Source organism: Glandiceps talaboti, chromosome 6 (genome assembly GCF_964340395.1).
Source record: "Glandiceps talaboti chromosome 6, keGlaTala1.1, whole genome shotgun sequence".
Classification (NCBI taxonomy): domain Eukaryota; kingdom Metazoa; phylum Hemichordata; class Enteropneusta; family Spengelidae; genus Glandiceps; species Glandiceps talaboti.
In genome coordinates, this window is record NC_135554.1 from 11,196,191 (window position 1) to 11,219,378 (window position 23,188).

General features: G+C 33.7%; 1 protein-coding gene across 1 annotated transcript in view; it reads left to right on the forward strand.

Moving 5' to 3' along the window:
• The window catches only part of LOC144436077 (receptor-type tyrosine-protein phosphatase S-like), a 41,263-nt gene extending 18,331 nt beyond the window's left edge, over nt 1-22,932 (forward strand). The window contains exons 15-34 of the mRNA XM_078124752.1: nt 97-274; nt 1,331-1,373; nt 2,593-2,689; nt 3,984-4,087; nt 5,079-5,197; nt 6,684-6,774; nt 7,343-7,419; nt 8,108-8,144; nt 8,606-8,703; nt 9,131-9,250; nt 9,678-9,847; nt 10,568-10,703; nt 11,205-11,354; nt 12,169-12,262; nt 14,691-14,767; nt 15,230-15,364; nt 16,010-16,141; nt 16,697-16,848; nt 17,738-17,873; nt 18,580-22,932. Coding sequence (XP_077980878.1) covers nt 97-274; nt 1,331-1,373; nt 2,593-2,689; nt 3,984-4,087; nt 5,079-5,197; nt 6,684-6,774; nt 7,343-7,419; nt 8,108-8,144; nt 8,606-8,703; nt 9,131-9,250; nt 9,678-9,847; nt 10,568-10,703; nt 11,205-11,354; nt 12,169-12,262; nt 14,691-14,767; nt 15,230-15,364; nt 16,010-16,141; nt 16,697-16,848; nt 17,738-17,873; nt 18,580-18,666 — 2,233 coding nt within the window. The 3' untranslated portion in view covers nt 18,667-22,932. The remainder of the gene's footprint in view (nt 1-96; nt 275-1,330; nt 1,374-2,592; nt 2,690-3,983; nt 4,088-5,078; nt 5,198-6,683; nt 6,775-7,342; nt 7,420-8,107; nt 8,145-8,605; nt 8,704-9,130; nt 9,251-9,677; nt 9,848-10,567; nt 10,704-11,204; nt 11,355-12,168; nt 12,263-14,690; nt 14,768-15,229; nt 15,365-16,009; nt 16,142-16,696; nt 16,849-17,737; nt 17,874-18,579) is intronic.
• The last annotated feature ends 256 nt before the right edge of the window (nt 22,933-23,188 follow it).

Sequence of the window (23,188 nt, forward strand, 5' to 3'; positions counted from 1 at the left end):
ACACACACAAACATATTAACTCAGCCTGTGCCTCTTTAAATGCATGGTTCACTTTTCATGTTATAATCACGAAATCTTATCCTTTTGTCAATAAAGTGACGACTTTGAGAATGAAATACAAGTTGGTACTGGTGGGGTGTCAATCTGTGGTAATCCTGGACTTAGAACCAGAAGAGCTGGATATGATGTTGAAGCAGTCAATGGTAAACTGGCAGAAACGGAAAAATACACAGCATTTCTGAGAGCTTATGTAGATAATCCAGATGAAAAGGAGGTATAAATATATTTATTATTATTTTGCTATTATTAAATTTTTTAAAAGTGCACTTTACTACATCTCAGTGCTCTTTACACAACACAAAGAATAAAAATACAAAATAGTACCAAATTATAAAATACTAAAAAGTGTCATACAAAGCAGAGAATAGGCTATTCTCTGTAATGAACTTTTAAAAAAGTAGGTTTTCAGGGTGTGTTAAAAATATGCAATACAACAATTAGGAGTGATGTTAAAAGGTAGTTCATTCCATGAGATCGTTGCTGCGATGAAAAAGGTGTGGAAACCATATTTTTTGGTTATTGCATTGGTGTCAAGTCTTGACAAATGATACACATATGAATTGGATAATAATATATTTGAATATATATTGTACATAATATGTTTAAAGTTTAACCCCAAATGTTTTAATAGATAATTTAATACATGTACTACAAAATAATGTTCGTTATCAGTTGAAGTTGTTGAGTCATAGGAATTAAGTCAAAAAATTTTTTTCCAACATTGTCCATTAATTATTGTTAAAATTATTTAAATCCTAATAGCCTGTTTTCATAGTTACAAGTACCGTAGATGTAGATTTTCTAGAAACCAAGACCATAAAGGCCTTTATGGTGGTAGACCATAAAGAGTTGGGTTAATGATATGCATTTACATGTTGCAAATAACTAAACAGTGGCTATGGAATCCATTCCACCCCACCTCACCCCATCCTACCTCTCCCCAGCCACCCAGCTCTCAATAGAGAAAATGTGATTAAGTGATCAATTTTTTTTTTTAAATTATAGATTATACAAAGGTTGTATAGTAGGACACAGCTTTACATGAATACAGTTTTTACATATTACTCTTTTATCTGCTGTTTCCAAGGAAACACAATAGTTTTGACTTAGATGTTCCACACATGTATTGACAACAGACCAAGTTACTAGGGATACTTTGTTAATAGAATATGGAAATCTCACATTCATATAAACTTGTAATATTTTTCAGATTTCAAAAAAGTAATTTCTATTTATAGTTATATCTATTTTGACTCTTTCTGTGTTTCAGCCCTACTTTTCCTCAAGTCCATTCATGGAACCCATAGAAACTGGTAAGATAGTGTTAAAGTACAACACAATATTACAAGTGACATTATGTATATCGTTATCATTTGCTCACTAAGGTGTATTCATAATGTAGCGGTTTATAACATGAAGCATTCATCAATGATACAATCTTTGATTAAAAATATGATTATCATGATTGTAAATTTCCATGCATTTAAGTATAAAATTTAATATGAACACTTTTTTTTAACGGGCTTCAAGAGTAAAAATGCAGAAAGGTAGAAAGTTCATAATCTGAGAAAGATTTAAGTATAAAGATGACATTTTTGATTGAAAGCTAAAATGAACACAGTTCAAGCACATTTCATTCATATGACTATATTTGATTAAATTCATTCTTGTTAAATAAGCAAACATTAGCTCATACTCAAAGTGTAAGATTTTTAATAGTCTCAAATATGAGCGTTTCACTTTCAGTGATTAAACTGTAAGCTCGCTGTCTTTTATGATTTGTTCACTAGTTAAGAGTACAAAGTTTATAGGTTTGGAAAGTAAACAGGTCCATTTGTCTGTGGTGAAATTACTTTATTTCCAATGTTTCTACCACAGACAGATGGCCTTCAGGGGATCTAAAAAGAATGAATTACACAATACAGGGTAAAATCACATTAAACAAAACTTGCAAATATTAGGAGACTAAATAGACTACATCTGTAACTAGGAACTGTTAATACAAGGTAAAAAATAGCCTTAAAAGTGACCGATAGAGAATATTACAAAGTTTTATAAGTTTAACTTTAATAAAATTGATAGTCCTTTACATCTATCAGTGCTTGTCTCTCAAGTAATCAAGTAATAAGAGCCACCTCTCATGAGGTTTGGAGTTAATACAAGAGAAAAGTGGACTGCCTCGGCAAGACCTGTGTTGTTCAGGATAGTCAAACTTAAACAAGCCCTTCTTGTCTTCAAGTTTAAGCAAACCCAGAACAGGGCTTAAACACTTGGCCACAAACAACCTCTTGTGTTGAGCTTATAATAACACTGTTATATCATGTTAGGAATTTCTACTTGAAATGTCAGCTTTTTAAAAACTTTTATTGAAAAGTTAAGTTTCCACTTTAGTAAGTTTATTTTTATTTAATAGTAATGATCATCTCAATGCATTGTGTGGAATATTCATTTGATTATCACAAATACATTGGAGATTTGGATCATTCGTACACATTTCATAAAGTGACCAACTTGCCATATATTACCCCTCAGTTGCTGAACCAGATTCACCCGTTGTCATCATTGTTGTAGTCGTTATCATTGTTATACTCATTGTTGCCATTGCCATTCTTGGAGTCTTCCTGTTCAGGTGGGTACATTTCATTATCATTTCACTGGTGTTACATCATTTTGTATCCTTGGTTGTTTAGGTATCCTGTCAGATACAGCATCATCATGTACAATGTAAATAAATGTACTAACTTGGTCTTTATTTGCTGCCTTTGTTCAAAGTCTTAGACTAAGTGCAGTGATAACTTTTGCTTTTTGTTTGCTAAAACTGCCCTATATAAAGAGGATTATGGCTAAATTATGCAAATGCGGCAAATTAAAACTGCTGTATAGAGCACTAGCTTCTGGGGTCTTGTTTTCAGTATTTTTTTTTTGTACTCTGAGAAACACACAGGTCATGAATCATACACATTGTTTGTGAATGTCATAGGATGGTAACTTGATACACAATAGTGGAAAATCAATGTTTGTTTCATGGAATGTAAAAACCTTTCAAAATGAGACAAATTCCAATGCAAACAGATGTTAAGATTGTGTGTCACTCAGGATTAATCAAATGTGTGACATTTGCATATGTGAACAACCCAGATAGGGAATGTTTATATTTTGGTGATTACTTGCCAGTGAGTCATCACAAGTTCGCCACCTCCAAACATAGTCAGTCATATGCAAAAAAGGGTGTCAGGCACAGGCAGTCATGCCTTTCCTGGAGTACCCCACTCCAGAAAAAGCATTTTAATTTGTAAACTTTTCGGTCTTGAGAGTTTTAATAGTTTGACATTGTTCACAGATAACTGCAGAGAAAAAAAACTGAATGTAAACTTGTTCCTCATTCATTATTCACTATAGGGTTTTGCCCTGGACATGTCTAAATCTTTAGACATGTGTACATGATAATATATATAAGTAGAACATGAATATTCAACGTGATGCTTATTACCACTATAACAATTCAAGTTTTTCTTAGCAATCATGCATGTAATATAAATAGTATAAAACTATTAATTTAAATTAAAATGACTCCAAAAGAATCCAAAAACCTTGTTCATTTCATTGAGTGGTAGGTATTCACCTTTTATTTTCACCCATAAATATTTTACTTGAAACAGTTCAACCCTTTAAATTATCCTCCATGTTAATAGCACATCCCAGTGAACTAAGATTGATATGTCACATAAGTTGGAGAATGTTTGTCTCTTCTAAATCACATAGGTATTGAAGTTATTGTGTTTATGTACAGTGGCTTGATGTCCATGTGTAAACAGACCTGACGAGCACAGGCCACTCTTAAACTTGGCGTATCAACCATGTTAGTACATGTTTACAGATTTAAATAAACACTGGTATTGATTCTTCATATTCTGGTATTTTAGGCGTCTGCGGCCAAAACAGACAGACCGGTCAAATGGCTTTCTAATGAGACCAAGATCTGTCTCTCAGATGGGTAAAAAGAACATACTTTTCGAAGGTAATCAAGGTATGTAGCCATGTAATTGGTCAGTAAAAACTATATTTTACAGTTGATTTCATCAGCCATTGTCAACACAACTTGATGTGTGTGTCACACACAAGTGTTGTTTAATATCCCTGAGAACATGGGTATAAAATGACTGATACTTAAAAGCATATAATGACTCAAATGAAAGTCTAAAACCCTTCTATTGAATGAATAATGTCTTACATGTAATGTTGTCCCAATCAATCCATATGTACATGTACATTTAGTATAAAAGAAAAACAATATATATAATATTACACAACATTTCTTTTTGCATAAATCCAGGATACAACTCATCCTAACAACCATGGCCTTCTCAGCCAAATACCTGTGTTTCAAGCAATTGCCAGGAATTTGTTGAGCATACTTAGCCCTGTTTTGTTGATTGGTGTATGCACAGTAGTGCAATGTGATATAAGTCTTCATTTTTTCCTCATCTTGGAATGCCCTCTTGTGACACTTTATTAAACACTTGATTGCATTTTGGGCAATTAATATCTCATTAGTTTTGCCAGTGACTACTATAAACTAGTGATAGTGAAAGGTTAAAATATATTATGTAACCTTTTATTTGGAAACAAAAATGAGAGAAAATATACTTACAATATGCAAACCTTGTAGTATTGTTTGGCCTATTCTGGTGTAACCGTAATAATCTTTGACCTATCTTGTTTAGTGGTATCATACATTGACCTGTTCTGGTTTAATGGTATCATGATACTTTGACCTGTCCATGTTTAATGATATCTAGTCTAGCTGCTAGACCTTGGATCTTCTTTCAATACAATACGACACACGAACAAACATCGCTATCGAGGATGGAACATCCGAGCAAGCCCTCACTGCGAACTTTGTTTGCTTATCGTATTGGAAGAAAGCCTGAATGTCTAGCAGCAAGACTAAATGGTATCATGCTTTTACTTATCCTTCATTTTCACTAAAACTCTTTCTATGTTTGTTTCCAATTTAGAAATGGATGGAGTGGCTCATGCTCCTCGTACATACCCAGCCATACCCAATGAAAGATTACCTCAAGTCTATAAGGACAACCATGCCGATGACAACCTTTTGTTCAAAGAACAATATGATGTAAGCATAGATTTAATAACTGTACTATTCTATATGCCTTCAGTAGAGTGAAATAAATGTGTAACATAGTGTCCACATTTATTGTAAAAGTGCTGTAGGCACAGTAAATGAGTGTATCAGTATATCAGTGAGCTATATAAAAGCTAACAGTTAGTACAGTACAAAATACAGAACTGAACAACCATGATTATTTCCTTCTTAAGGTGTTTGATATCTTATTTTTTTACCTGTCTAGATCTCAGTTGATTTTGATTTCCCCATCTTAGGTGAATTATAGTCAAGTTCCTACACATACTACAACCAACTTGATCATCTATGTGTGGTCAAGTGGATTTCTCTAACATTATAGTATTCTGTTCTTACCACTAGCAGCATAAGTTTATGTTATTGGAGTGTTGATATAAATGTGATGAAACTGTCATGTCCTTGCGTGACTTTGAAACTGTAGGTTGAGTTTGTAGCAAACTGAACAAAGTAACCAATTACAACGTTAACTGCCTGTCAGTGTGTGATGGATTACGACTGACATACACTGTCCACCCTTTACCCAACAGGGATAATAGCTAGATTTCGGTAAAAATTGTCCATTTTACTGTACATGGAGAGAGAAAATGAAAATGACTACATGTAGAGTAACTAGACTATTGAATTATTTAAAGTGGCCATATGGATGAGGATTGGGTATTTATTTTGGATTTTAAATTTACAAAACACATTTTAGCAAGGCTTGCTACTTGAAAAACTAAATGTGAAATAACATCGACAAAGTCTGTGTTCGAAACTCAATACATTGCAAAAAAGCTAAAAGATGTGTAAAATGTTTACAATAACAAACATTTTCATTTATTAAGCTTTTGCTGTTTATTATTGTATGTACAATAACAAACATTTTACACAATTTTATTTAGCTTTTGCCATTTATTACATTATAAACAAGGACTTGGCATATGTTGTTCCACATTTATTTTTCAAGTAGGAAGCAAAGATATAATTGTTTTATAAATCTAAAATCCAAAATGAATACTCAAGCCTCATTCATATAGCCACTTTAACAATAAAATGTTAATAAGATGGCCAGAAATCATGGTTTGGCTAGTATCAAGTTAATGGCCAGATCCACATCGTCTTAAAAAGTCCACAAAAAAAGCTGCCATGTACAAATTTACTCGCTGAGAATGCAGCTTCATAGTCCTCAAAAAATTTCTTGTAACAATCAAGGTAAATATTCATCAGGTTATTTATCTGAAACCATAATTCATAACATATTATTAATCGAAAACAGAATTTAACTAAATTTTGATAACTCAACCAATCGTTATATGACTGTTTGCCAGAGTATTGAGCATTTTCTCAAAGGTGAAATGACAATCCGATGTACATTTTTTATGTCAAGTATTTTAAAAATATAATTCATTGGTTTATTGACATTATGCCAATATTGATGCCCACAATTATAAATTTGTATGTTGTTTAATTCTGAACACAGAATCTACCTAGATCGTGTAGACCAGTGACTGTAGAAGCCTCTAACAGACAAGTCAACAAACCAAAGAATAGATATATCAACATTTTGGCATGTGAGTATTATTAACTTTTAAATTATTCATACTTTAAAGGTTATACATTGTATAAAGTCAACATGCTTCATTTGGCTGGTGATCATTGCTAGCCTGTTTTCAAAGACTCAGAGTCTATGGTAGTTCTAGAATGACTCTCAGATTTGCTAGCATACATATGTAGTGTCACTGTCAGCCTATAATGGTACCACTGCGCTAGTCTGGTGGTAATATTCATTTGTCGCAGGTTTTATATTCCTGCTATGTGATACCTTTACTATATAAAATACATGTACCTCATGCTATCATGCACAGGCCAGTGAGGTTTTCATGAAATGTTGTAGTTATATTTTGTGATTTTTTTTGAGTTTCTAACTTAACATAACAACATGATAACTTACAGGTATCATTCAACTGAACAACATCCCAGTGTAATAACAATGACATGTTACCTAGCACTGAACAAGTCAAGTGTGAGCAGTAAGAACAGTCCTATATCTATAGAAACATTATGTACTTGTCCCTTGTATGCTGTGATCCGATGTATGACCATGTAGTTAATGCATGTTGTATTGTCTTTTATTTGTAGATGATCAAAGCCGAGTGACTTTGAGTGTCGTAGACAATGATCCTGACACAGACTATATCAATGCGTGCTATGTTGATGTAAGTTTTATTCTTTAATTCTATAATAAAAACACAAAAAACTTGCAGTATTTGACTCATTACATGTTTACATGTACTGTTATTTTTAAAGCTATTTTGAATTCACTCTAAGCTTCCGGTAATCTGCAGAATTCAGTTCAAAATTGTATTTCGTATATACAAATTAACAAATTGACCAATGCCCAGAACTTGTCTGCAAAATGACAAAATGTGAATGCGCATGTAATTTATGTTAAAGTCATGCACATACAGTAAAAGTTCAAAAAACCAGACTTATAGTCCTGTGCAGATCAGTTATTCCTCTATAATGCTTCTCCAGAATTGACTACCAGTTGCTATCTGTACTGCTCCAAGTGTCAGTTTGTGTCTCTCAAGAATAAAGACTAAGAGTATATTTATTACCATGCTGTCTTGATTAGTGTATAATAGCAAATGTATCATCTTAGTGATAAGCATTATTAATCGCTATAATCAATCATGTCAGTGCACATTGTTTGTAGCCATACTCTTATCATGTATAACCTAAACAACAAATAATCCTATGTTTCTTAATAAGAGAGGACATCATCCTTATTGAATCTAACCAGCTGCTAATTACATGTACCTGTAAATGGTCAATTTGAAAGTATTTTTTATGAGTGATTTGACATTTATATTTGTCCTTGTTTTTTCTCCTTTCATTTTTCAGGGTTACAAATCTAATAACAAGTTCATAGCATCACAGGGTAAGCTTTTCTGTCACAATTTTCATTATTCAGTATTCTGTGTAAATGAAATTTATTTCATATATGTTAATGTTGATGCCACAATAACGAATGGTAACTCTATATGATTATTTGTGCAGCAAAGCAATTTGTTTAGTGCTGTTTACATTATGCATTTGAATGTTTCATTTTTTTGTTAGTGTACCATACATGTACTCTTTGGTAGTGTGTATAGAGTAAATAAAACATGATGGACTAGTTGGTTGGTTGTTTGGTGGTGATTGATTGATTGATTGATTGATTGATTAAACACAGCATCAGAACTTGAGGGGTTGTGTCTTCTACAAAGACTTGTTTCATCATACAAATGCATCATAAGTAAATTGTTTATTTTAATTTCGGTTCTTTGAAAAGGTTGGCTTTTCAGTTTGTCAGTCACCCTAGACCTAACAATCCCTTGCTATCATATTTCCTTGATTCAGGACCAAAGGATGAGACAATAGATGACTTCTGGAGGATGATTTGGGAACAAGAATCAGCTACTATTGTCATGGTAACAAAAGTGGTTGAGGGGAACAGGGTAAGACAACCAGTATTAATCTGTGCACTGATGCTTTAAATCTGAATTGGGCAAGACCTGGGAACATTGGGCGCAATGTTTGTACCATAGCTTATATAATTGTTTTAGAACAAATGAAAGAGACTGTGAAATACAAGATCAAGTTGATAGATTGGTTGTTATACAGTCTTATTCATGCAGTGCTAAATTATTATCACCTATGGAAGACTGGGCCAATGTTAATCAGATCCTTGCTGTCATAAAAGTGTGGTATTTTTATGCCATGTACTACTGCAAAAAGTTAATAAACACTTTTTGAATATCACTATTCTCCTCTTGTACATGTGCATAACGTACACAAATCCGTCCCAGACAATAAGGAAAACTTAATACATGGTATTCCCTACATTTCTATACTTACTTAATATATTTGAACTTTGTCTTGTAGGAGAAATGTGCTAAGTATTGGCCAGATGAAGGTTCTGAGGAGTATGGTGATTTAGAGGTGACTGCATTGGAGACAACCATCTTAGCTGACTATACCATCCGAACATTCAGTGTCTGTCATGTAAGCAAACAATTTGTAGTAGCCAAGTTCCTTATTTCTCACGAAGTTAAAGACGCAGAGTATATTTTTTTTTTTTTGTTAGAAGGTACAAAATGGTTCAAATTAAAATAAATGGTACATTGAGTTTAATATTATTCTCACACAGAAGTGGAAAATTCTGTGGCACAGGTGTGCAATATGTGGCACATCATGCACTAGAGTCACAAAGTCACTTCATTTTCATAAGGGTTGATTTTAATTATCATGTTATCTCACAAAAATCTCCAATATCAAGCCCTTCAGATATGGTAAAATGAGTCTAGAACAATTTGGCATAAGTGAATTTGTGTATATGATATTGAGAAAAATATGAGTGTCAGTAAAATGGTATTAGATATATCAGCAAAATAGGTTTAATAATCACTTAATTTCTCACATCATTTTGCAGTTGTCCAACCCAGAAGATATGAGGAAAATAACTCAATTACACTATGTCAGCTGGCCTGACTTTGGTGTTCCATCCTCTCCTATCGGTATGCTGAACTTCATCAAGAGGGCAAGAGCCATAGATATGGCTGCAGATGCAAAGTCTGTCGGTCCTATGGTGGTTCACTGCAGGTAAGTTGAAACTAGATAATAGATTGCAACAGAAGTCAGTTGGAACTGATACAGAACATTGTCTGGCTTAAGAAAAATCTTTCACCATCTGGTTCACAAACATCTTGCCTTTATTGAATCAGATATATTTTCTTTGCATGAGCTACCATTATGATTAGATATCTATGCAGACCATCACCAAAGCAAATGCATACTTTTTCATAGCAACTATATGCATTGGGTTGTTCAGTCGATTTGAAAAAAAAAGTAAAGTCATCATGTGTCTCTGCCTCGGCTCTTCCTCTTCTCTATCTTCTTGTTTTGGATTCATGGTAACAGGCCCTTTCCCAGCCTCTGTACACAAATTGATGCAGAACCATCCTACATACATATATACATAATTATAATTATATTATACATATGCTTCATTTTGATGTTTGCATCACTTAACTGTATGCATATTTGTTGTAAAACTCCACTCTTGTTCTACTGTTTAGAGACCATTACAAATAAGTGGGAATCTAACAATTTTAGTGATACCAAAAAAAAAATTGTGAAACACTGAGTACTACCCTACTTGAAGATTTGAGCAGTTTCTTCTGCTCATATAGCAGTAATATACAAATTCCTACTAACAATTTCAAATTATGTGTTACCTTCATACTTTGTCATCTTTTCTAACATAACTTCTGATCCTCAATTATAATGTTTTATGTCAACGTGACGTGATTTGTCCCCCAGTGCTGGTGTTGGTCGTACAGGAACTTTCATTGTATTAGATGCAATGATGGACCAAATGGCAGAAGAGGGAAAGGCTGATGTATTTGCATTCATTTCAAAGATCCGTGGACAGAGAAATCTCTTGGTTCAAGCTGATGTAAGTTATACACCATTGATCCACCAATAAATTGGTTCTTCTTATTGACTGATATTTCAGTAGCTGTTTTGTTTGGGGAGTATTAGTGTAACAACATTCTTTTAACTCGTATACCACAATTGAATTCATTTCATCGCAAACCAAAACATTGAGCAATTTAGTGACAAGGAGCACTCTTCATGGCCAGCTTTTGGACGAGAAGTAAGTGTCCTGATAGTTGATTTAAGAACGCCTGGTTTGGAGAAATCATTCATTTCTCAGTGTTTCATGCAAAGAGTTGGTTACATTCTCAACTGGTCACAGCATTATGCTCATTTTGTTTCAGATGATGTTAAATCTAAGAACTAGCAGGGTTGTCCAAGTTATCTTTGTTAACTGTTGTATGTATTGCTTTGTGATAGTAGCCCGCAATTTTCCTCAAGTTCGGTACCCTCTTAGTGACAGTTCTTTAGAAGATGACAATTAAAGTTTTCATTTCTTTTTATATCAACTACTACACAGGTCCAGTATGTTTTTATCCATCGAGCTCTGGCAGAGCATTATCTCTATGGCAACACTGAAATTGAAACTGGAAACTGGTTCATCCATTGGTCAAAGTTGAACCAGAAAGTACCAAATTCTGACAAGACTGGACTGGAAGTGGAATACCAGGTATTTTAAAGATGAAACAATTTAACCATTAAAAATGTAATAGATTGTCCTTATAGCCTAAGAAGTTACTAATAAGATGGCTTTTTTTTTTCATATAACCCTTCTGTCAAAGCTTTCAAATATTGTTTTTTATCCTCATTCTTCTTAAGTCCTCGGGGGGGGGGGGGGGGGGGGGGGGACTATTACAATGGACTCCATCTGTTCATTTGTGCGTAATGCCATTCCTCCTAGATGCACTATCCTATTTCTTTCAAACTTAGCACAAAGGTGACATGTCATATGTGCATCAATTTGTTTTGCGAAATATGCAAATTTGGCCATATTTCCAGGTACAAATCAATATTTACAGCATACCTCAGTTATCAAAATCCAGCTATTTCTTGCCTATCACAGACACTTTGTCTTATTATTTGTTGCCAGTTTCTTTTAAATCATGTCCACATGTAATATAGGAGAAGAAAACATACACATATTAATTTTAATGCTCCCTTTTTACGTAATGGTAACATGTTTAATGTTCATAATGTCTAAAGCACACCACAATACAGAGTTAGAGTGGTTTTTTAAGGGCGGAAAGTAGGTAAAACTTACCTGTCAGTGATTTCCAGAGTCATGTTACCATGGTTTCCCACCCAAATTATATTACAATGTATGGGAACTATGCCAGTTTTACCAAATTTACCCGTCTGTTACCAGGGTTTCCTCACCTTAGCAAGAACACTTAGTTAATCATTTGTTGTCATCAAGACCATACAGTATTGTTGTATCACTTGTCAAAAGCCTTAAGCCAGTGAATCTTTGACCTGTTTTTCAGAAACTGACTGAGGTACCAATTGAAAATGCTGAAATTACAGAAGCTAGACATGAAGCTAACAGAATAAAGAACAGACTTGTTAGCACTGTACCATGTGAGTATTTTACCCGTTATCTTTCAGTGTTAATCTTTCCTAAGGAAGGCCATTTCTTACATTTCACAAACAAATGAACATAACTAGGCCATAGAAAGGGCAGTTCCCTGCATTTTCTGCAAAGGCCTAGCCAGAGGAGGCTGGAAGGGGTCTCACGTGACACCCATGTGACAGTTTCGCGATAGCGCATACGCTGATGACCTCGGTGAGTACCTCATTCTTTTATCCGTTTTATTCCCATTTGCGTCATTAGTCTTTCGTTCAGACGATCACTATTTTTTAAAATGACCATTACAAGTGTTATGCAACATGGAAATCGTGTTTTCAGTATGATTAGTGTATCTAAAACGAACACAAACTTTGGTACTCGACAAGTCAATGTTATCGATATCTACATTTCCGGGGTTTTCACCTCGGTCGTTTTAACACAAAATTATGTTTCTATGTATGCTTTTGTCACTTTTCTATTAATTACCGTCATGAATTTCATGGTTCTGCAGGGATCTTCCCAATACCCCAATTTATAATGTGCGTAAATTGTCACTACTTTTTGTTGAATTTCGATGTTTTCAAGATGGCGACCCATTGTGCGTGCATATAACACGCAAAGTGGCTTGGCCATTGACGGCTGTCCTACACTTGCTGGCCGGACGTGTTTATTGACACTCTCGTGTCGTGCATTGATCGTTACACGTAACACTAATCCAATTGTCAGCATTTCCTCTTGTATCCTTAAAATTTTGTCCTTTTCACTCTTATCAAGACATTTTTCTGTTTATTTTCAGATTCGTCGCTATCGCTAGTCGATTTGCTGTGCCAAATCTGGACTTTCTTCTGTTCTTCATGTTACATTTTGTCTCGTATTAAACCATCTCTGTGTTGACTTCTATAAATTTGTCTTGCGTGAGAAAAAGACCTGAATGTAATTTAACGTAAACCCCTTTCCTACCCCCTGATGATAGCTAAAGAAATAATTTAGCTTACATCTTACAAACTAATTGTTAAAAAAATTGATGTACAACAACGTCATGTATTACAAATTTGTATGATAAACAATTGAGACCTCCAAGGCCTATTTTATGTCAAAGCTTTAATATCTTCAGAAAGCACTCGCATTACGGATCCACATAGTGAATATTTTCCTCTTCACATGGCTTTCATGCCAGTCACTCAAAATATCAAATCTCGCCATTCCAGCTCAAAATTACATATATTACATCTACCTTGCTAGTTATATAATATTTCGCAATGCTTATATGATCAAAAATACTCATCATACGTTACCACAATTTGCGTAGCCTGAGCACATTTTGCTACATGTATATGTTGCCAGACGAGCAAAACCATGTCGGATTAAAATATGCGAAACTGAGAGACTCGCACAATGTGTGGCAATATATAACTTTATAATACAAAGGCCGAAGTCTTGTTGTAGTTGTATTTATTTATTTATTTATTTATTTATTTATTTATTTATTTATTTTATTTTTTTGAGCAAATGTTTGTATTTTGGAAGGTAGACATCTAACGTTTTAGTCAGCTACTGAGCTAGACTGAATAAAGTTGAGGAGCTGTACTTGGGACACTGCACTCAAAAATACGACCTGTTTACCCGAGTCGCCTTCATTCTGGTGTCACTATTACACACGATTGCAGGGTGATATCGAATTTGCAAGTTACATGTTACTTGAAAATATCTCAAACATGTGCGAAATCATATACCCTTTCGTGTAGGGTCAATGATGAAATTGGGTGTGCACGGTGATTTAAATTACTACTAGTAGTAGTAGTTGAGCAAGTTGTGAGAAACTCGCCTGGTTGCATTGTCACGTCACATCACTTGTCAATGGAGGTCACCTTCGATTCCGGGGCGGATCACCCACTTTCTACCGCAAATCTTGAGTAGACCTTGTCTATTTCTAACTATAGCAATTTAAAAGTACACAAGAATCCATCTCTTTTGCAAAATTTTGTAAATTTTGGGCGAAACTACAAACGGGCGAAAAACCGGACCGAAATTTACGACCTCGGCGGGGTCAAGTATTCTTCACGAAAAATCACAGTATTCCTATCAATAATTCCAAAATCGATTCTACTAGCACGGAGGGAGAAATATCAGTCGAAATGTTCGCTTTTATAGTATCCAATATGATGAATTATTGTGAAAGTTACGGCGAGTTGATGCCCCAAACTACGCGTACGGCTGGTGACCACTGAGCCAGCCACCATTGTAAACGTACGTTCACAAGCGTACACAATGGAGGCTCACTGCGTAATGAGCTTTCGCAGTTATTTTTACCCATCATGCTCTGCACCCCTTCCAGCCTCCTCTCCTAGCTTGCCTCATTTCATGCCCATAGCTGCAGGTAAATTCTACAGGACCATTATTGGCCAAACTTATAAGTTCATATTGTCTATTATTTTACAGTTGATAACAACCGTGTCAAACTGATCAGAGAGATTGGTAAGGAGCACTCTGACTATATAAATGCTTCTCATATTGATGTAAGTATTTTGTTAAATCTAGTGTTTTGAAGTTGGAAAACGTGCTCTCTCATAGTGAATATACAGTACATTTTTTAGGAGTGCAAATTATAATTTAACACCAGGCTATTATACCGTACAAGGTCTCGATTGTTTAGTTTTATTTTCAAATATAGCATTTAAAATCTGCTTCAAAATAGCACCCCTAGTGAAACCATACTAAACTCTCTTTACCTTTCTGATAACAAGAATATAACAAAAGTCCATGATGCATTAGATTGAGTGTTATAATATGGTATACTCTTGGAATTTGCATGATTGATTGAGGTTTTCACTGTGGCCTTGTGCAACCAAAACACTATATAATTGTATTCAAATCCATACATGTCAGGTGCATACCATGACCACTGAATTTAAAGTGTTTTGTTTTGTGATAGAAATATTGTCGATGATGAAAAACACAATTTCTTGTAATTTTTACAGGGATACCGACAGAAAGGCACATACATTGCAGCTCAAGCACCGTTAGAATCTACAGTTGATGATTTCTGGAGAATGATTTGGGAATGCCGATCAGGATCAGTAGTGATGATGACAAAACTGGAAGAAGGGGGCCAGGTAAACACTCCCAATCAAAATAATTATCATATAACTTGTCAAAGCAAAATGTCCTGAGTCCAAGAAACTTAAAATAGCTTACAGTTCATGTAGTGAATTAAAATGTTGTTCCAAACACAAACTTGAAAACTGTCCCAGAAATTTTCAACTCCATGCTTCAATCTTTGCTAACAGACTGACTAACGATGCAAAGACTGAAGTGTGCAGTCGAAAATTTCAGGTACACTTTAAAATTTTTAGTTTGTGTTTTGATCTAAAGTTTAAATCAGGACAATGGTTTACCAACTCAGATGAATTTTCTTTTGAAGAAAATAGCTTATGTTTTGGTATTAACCCTTCAAAGACCCTATCCCCACACTACTAAAAGTAGATTATTGTGAATCAAATGGGCTGTAGAAAAAAAGAAGGGTAAAGTAGTAATAGTTAAGTTACCATATTGGAATCTATTTTTTGAAGCGACTACATATCTTTCGTCCAAATCACTCACATACAGATGTCAATGGGAATACAATACATTCCTAAGCAGTAAAATGGTAGAGTTTTGTGTTAATCGAAGTGACACCAAACTGCATATGTACAACATGTGTAAGGTTTAACTGGTAGTGTAGACTCATGAGAAAAAATCTAAATTGTGACTATTTTCAGGAAAAATGCTACCCATACTGGCCTACAGAAATTGATGGCACAGCAACCTATGGCAACATTGCTGTACAGAAGAAGTTAGAAGAATCAGATGATGGTTTTATCATACAAAACTTTCATGTCACTGACACAAAGGTAAGTAGTGATGATCTGCCATAAAGAATATAGTGATAAAGAAAACTATGATAAGTTTAAATCAAATGTACATAGATCATAGTTATTTGATAAGAAGTGTTTTTCAACTCATTTTTTTAATTAATCAATCATTTATAGAATGTTAATGGTATCTTTGATTATATTAAATGTGCATATTGCTACTTATAAGTTCATAATATTAATAATTCCAGTGGGTAATGCATAAAGAGGTATCTACATTCAATTGGAGCCTGTCCATCTGTCTGTGCCTGCGTGTATATTGTTTACGTTTTGAAGACAAAACACATATTGTATAAACATGCACTTTATGTACTAACTAACCATCTCCAAATCACTCACTTATATCACTCACATTATAGTTATAAGCCTTGGACTTCTCATTGTATATTTTGACCATCTCAGTGACATATGGTGATAGGAATATGGGTCAAGATTTTTTTTTAAATTTAACTATCAAATGTATTTATTCCCAAAATCAGAAAATAACATGTTTATGGGTTTGTATTTTGAAATATTTGGCATGATTAATTGCAGGGTGGAGAGTCACGCACCATTCGTCATTTCCAATACACTACATGGCCAGAGATTGGTGTCCCAAGTCATGCAAAAGAAATGCTGAGTATGCTGGGACGTATTCAGAGACAACAACAGCAAACAGGCAATAAACCAATTATTGTACACTGCAGGTATATATTTTGCATCAAAAGCCTATTAGATTAATTAGAAGATGTTTACTTAAATTTACTTTTCAATTTATCAAATTATGCCATTTTTGATATGATATTACATGTCATCTAGCCATTATCATTGTTGTTATTTAGCCAAATACAGATTTCATAGAGATTAAAAAAAAAAAAATTCAATGGGTTGATAAGTCTTTGTACTGGAGTAAAATGTAATGTAAAACCTGTTCTTATTCATGTTTTAATTCCTGCCATTTTCAACAAGATTTTCAACACAGTTGGTAGCTTGGAAATGTCATCAACATTTTAGTATCATACATATTATGTCATCAATTTGTTTCTAAATACCCTATTTGAATTATACCAATAGCAAATGATGATTGAGTATGGTTAGTCAGAAGAGCACTTACAACATCACTTAATATCTTGAAAGAATCACCGTAAAACAAATATTAAACTTTATATGCCACCTTATAACTACGGAAAGCAAGTTTTTAGGAAAGAGATTGACCTGAACTATAGTAAACTATTGGTGTTGCATGTAGTAGATAACACATGTAGTAGATAACACATGGCTGGTAGTGCTTACAAGTTTGTTATGCTGATTTAGTTTGCAAACAAGATATAGTTGTAGTGTATACTCTTAAATACATGTATGCTGAAAGTGTACATTGGAGGATCATGACTTCTTGTATCGTTTCACAGACTGAGTAAAATTTGGAAAAAGTTGCTATCAGAGACACTTTCTTTATGTATATTCTGTGAGTGTTACGACATCCTGAACCATTGATAGCATTTATCAATATGCCACAGGTTTAGTTTGTGTTGTCTTGCTCATAGCTAACTTGCCATTGTTGTAATGTTGATTAATTTCTAAATTCAATAATGATAGTACTGGTGGTGGCAGAACTGGAGTCTTCTGTGCATTGAGTACAGTGATAGAAAGAATGAAAGCAGAGGCCATTATTGACATCTTCCAGACTTACAAGATGCTACGTCAACAAAGAACAAATATTATACAAAGTATTGTAAGTAAAATCTTACAACCTGTATTAAACACCTAAGTCATTGCACTGTGTGTCACAAACATGAAAAATTCGTACAAAGTTTTGTGAGTGAAAGGTCATGAATTTTACAAAATTTTACAGCTGATGATTGACAGTCTATCAAGTGTGGTCTGGCAAAAATTACCAGCATTCTATTAAGTAGTTGTACTTATTACTAGTGTCTGGGCAATTTATGTACATATCTTAATATATATAATATATATATACACAATAACCCATAGCCTCTTCTATGTAAAGTCTGTCTGACATTCATTTGACAATGGGTTCTTACAAACATTAATGTTTCTGTTTCCTTGGCAACACTTGTAAGACTTAGTGTAATTATAGCAATTTGTGAAATGCCCAAACTTACCCCCACCCCATAGTAAAAAGGGTGTCAAGTCTAAATCTAAAAGTGTCTGTATGTCTGTATGTATGTATGTATGTATGTATGTATGTATTGTACATGTATGTGTGTATGTATGTATGTATGTATGTATGTATGTACATGTATGTATGTATGTATGTATCTCTGTACATTGTACACTATAAATTGTATGTATACATTTCTGTTTGTGTGTAAATGTGATACAATGTATATAGTACTCTCTCTCTCTCTTTCTGTGTGTGTGTGTGTGTGTGTGTGTGTGATATCTAATATTGACCATAATTTTTTCCTATTTTGCAGGACCAATACCATTTTGTTCACAAGTCAATCATGGACTACTTAAACTCTTTTGATGATTACGACAACTTTAAGAATCCCATGGTTTAGAATGACATTAGAGACACCAAGGTCTGAGAAATTGTTTGAACTATAAGAAGACTTCCGTCACCTATATATAAACAAGAGCTATTATTATGTAAGCTGCAGATCACAACATAAAGGGTAATTGAAGAGAACTTCACAGCCTATAGCTAATCACAGAATGAAAATATTTACATTAGTTACTTATGATTGATTTGACTTTATAAACTAACAAAATCTTCTAATTGGAAACATTTCAAAAATATGTCATGCTCGCTTGGCACAGTTGTTTTGTTAATTTTGTGTGAGTTCCAACTCTAGAGTATTTATCTTCACTCTATTGCTGGCAATGTGAGGTTAAATTGTCAGACTGCTACCTGGTTTTGTAAGATTTGACTGAAATATTCTTTTATCTATTCAACATGTATTTCCTAGCATATTGTGCTAACTATTGTTTAATTTGTCATTTTAATCAAATTTATCACATCTTGATACTATGAATATATATGATGGATATTTACATATTTGTGGTCATGTATGCTAACACCATCATTCCAAATGATCAACTAAAGCTGCACTTCAACATCCTGCAGCTGTTCTGAAGTATTTGAAAAATTCCATAACTGAAGTTTAAAGGGTTATATTGATGGATATCATATTTAAATTGTTTGGAAACGCCAAGTCAAAATTAGCTTTAAAAAGGCAAAATTTTCAATTGAAATTACTGATTGCCTTCCAATTTTTAGAATACCTTTCCTGTATATCCATTGCCATTAGGGGTTCAAGACAACATTCCATCTATAAAGAAAGATGTTGGAGCAAAATATTAACTCAATTGCCATGTCTTACATTAGAAGTTGGTGCAGACCTGCTTATCGCTACTAAGAAAAGGTGTTCTGAGCTTTCCAGTCTTTTAATAATTGATCGTAGCTTCCTGATGCTCATTCATATGAAAGTATCAAACTGTAATTTGTATATTCTTGAGCATGGCCACATTGTAATTAGTATATCATTAATATAGTCACATTGTTATTTGCATACTCTTAATAAGTCCATTTGCATACTCTTAATAAGTCCACACTAATTTGCGTATGCTTAATGTGTCAAGCAAGGTCAATACAACTATACTGTCCATCATTCATACTTATACAGGTCACAACTCAACATTCCTATTTCCAAAATTATGCACAAATATTTTTACCTTAACTCACAATTTATGACTATTCCAGAATATTTTGTCAATATATATCCAGAGACTTGTTATTTAAACAAGAAATTTGTGTTCAGAATAAGTAGATAGAAGATTAAATGAATGAATGAGTGAATGAATGAATAATAGATAACTTTTATATACAAGAACGTGTTCGTTGTAGCATGGGATTGATTAATAATAACCCAGTGCTGCAATAAATATGGATGGATTTACAAATCCAAAAATCATAATTCATATCTATAGTGACAATTATAACTTTATGTCATTTACATATTACAACTATATAAAATATTGTATGTATTGGGAGCTTTTGTGGGAGAAACAATTTATACACTTCTATTTTGATAATTTTTTGTATTCTTGAATCAGTGAGCAGGACACTCGCAAATGCAGATTGATAATTATTTTTGTATTAAGTGCTTGGGTGATCTCTGTAAAGTTATTGTGAAGTGTATGAGTGCATCAATCATGTAATCACAAAGTTCTTGGACCCTTTAATTTGTGAATCAAAAAGTGCCTTGGATCATAGAAAAATATACTGCTAAGAAAGATATTCAAACAAAGGAACTCATGAACCATGACTGAATTATTATTTTAAGATTCTGAAATATGTTCCATTCATAAATCATTTGGATCATTAATAATGAAACATAAATAGTCGTCCATCCATTGAGTTTGTAATTCTTTGCTATTTTGTCGAATTTATGTATTGGAAAATAGACTAAACCAGTGCATGAAACATTTAGTAATTTCAATTTAGCTGAATTAACTCTGAGTCTGTATATCAAGGTGTTATAGTCTTTGCTTCCCTACATAGCTATTGTCAATTTACTTGAAAACACTTTATTTTCTCTTCCACTTGACTCATTGTCATAGAACCATATATAATGTGAAGCGTTTTATAAGGTTCACACTGATTGGACAAAAAATAATGGTAAAAACTTAGAGCATGCAAAAGTAAGGTCAGCCCTTTGGTCCAAGAACAGCTGATTTCTGTGGTATTGACAGCTGTTGGTCCTTAGGTAGTATACTATTCATGTACACCTACATATATGTTGTATATTATATGACCAATGATTTATTGGGGAGAGTTATTTTACGGGATGTCAGTTGGTAAAACCAGCAGTTCCCTCCCACCCCCACTTAATTGTGCACATTGCCTGTAGTGTCAAGAACAATAACAGTAAAGTATGCTGTCCATTTAAGTGGGAACCATGTAATGGCTTCACATTGCCTGATATAGAAATGTCCAAACAGAGAATCTGTTTGTCAAATACTAATAAAAGTGTCACAGTTTCATTACATTATCCTTTCATACATTGATTTCCTAGCACCTAGCAGTTTTGTCAACCAGATATTATATTCCATAAAACGTATTACTAGTAAATATATCCCAGTGCTCCCACAATAATCTTACAGTCGTATATATTCCAGTTTAAAACTCTCAGAACAATCTATTTGTATTCAGAAACAAACAAATACAAGCAAATGGGAAGAGTTATATATAGGTTATCATTGGAATTTGATATTTTTGGGTTTTAAAAACTTGGTATATTATTTAGAGGTTGAAATAAAGAGCAGTTACTTTTGCTGCTTTATTAACTGTCTTCCTTAAAAAGGTTGCATTTGTTGAAACATACAGTGTTAAAATGAAATGGCTATACTGTGTAATTACAGAGTTATTGAGGTGGAATGTGCCCAGTAAGTGTACGCTACAAACACAATGTGTTATAATGTGAAGGCTAAATTAAGAATTTATCCAGATTTCTTTCAATACTACTAGTGATAGTATTTATTTGAAAGTAAGATGGAGCAGAGATAATCACCTTGAGGTTGTTCTGTGTTTTTGTAGGATACGGCTGTTCATCGTCTTTCACGTGCACATACAAGAAGTTCACCACACATCACCAAAACTGTGTGTGTGTGTGTGTGTGTGATATACATATTACGTATGTTAAGTTTGATACTACGATATACATAGACAAGGGCGATACTTCACACATGCTGACTCATTACAAATGAAAACAAAATGTGAGTAATTGTAACACTGTTGGATATAAATGTAATCTTAAAGCATATATTTATACCAGAATAGAGTGACACCAGTTACAGTCTGTTACAATTAGTCGTATTGTGACATGTCTGAAGTTTTGCCTAAAAGAGACAACTTGTAAGTCTGCAGCTTGTAAGTATTTTTCATCATTTTTTTGTTTCCAAATACAAGGTTACTTACATTCACTGTTATTTGTTTCATGACTTATAGTCAATGGCAAAACGCCCACCATATTAACTTGCTATCATACTGTATTCTCATACTATATGTATTAGCTACAGTATCACAGCAGTTTATACGATAGGAGTTTTGCCAATGGCTGCTGGTTTTTAGACAAGCAATAGTGAATGGTAAGATAAAGTAACCTTTTATTTGGAAACAAAAGTGATGAAAAATACTTGCAAGTTGCAAACCATTATCAATGATAACAGTGTGTGTGTGTGTGTGTGTGTGTGTGTGACACAGTTTCAGTGATGTCTGTTGAATGAAATGTCACATAATGCAGGTGGTGATTTCATAAAATGAATGAGAAATAGATGCACATGATTCATGTGTATACCATACTTCATTTTTCTCATTCATTTCTTTGTTACCATATTTTAGGATTTGGTTAAGGAAACTCATTGTGAGTAGATTTTGCGACAGTCTTGTGTCTTTCTATATATTTGTCCTTATCTATGCATTTATATGATTTTAATAGCCTTATATTATCACTGTTTTTTGTATGATGCCTGTTTTGTATATTTTGTACTATCTGTTTTTTATGAGTTTTTAGTGGGGAAATATGTTATCATTTTTGAAAGACTAACACAATTCATTTGAAATTTCAACAGTACAGTACTGTAGCTGATTCTAACATTGAAGAGTACATAGGAGGTATTTTCACTATTAGGGAACTGTGTAGTTCAATCACTTAGAGCAGTGTATTGTAAATGGAATGACTGCCTCAATGTACTGGAGATGTATACTCAGTGTATGTTATCTAAAACAAGTATAATTGAATGCAATAAATAGACCAAAAGCAAAACTACTGTGTAGATTTATTTATCAGCTCAAAGACCAGGACTTCAAGTGACAGGCTGTGTCTGTTGTGATTTGCATCCCTGTTTGCCTATGCATTTGTTTTGTTTTGTTTTGTTTTGTTTTGTTTTGTTTGTTTGTTTGTTGTTTGTTTGTTTGTTACAATGTTAGCAGAACATCTATGAAAAGTATGGACATATTTATATGAAGGTTGGTTGAACGACCACATGAGAAATGGAACACTTGATTAGATTGTGGTGAGC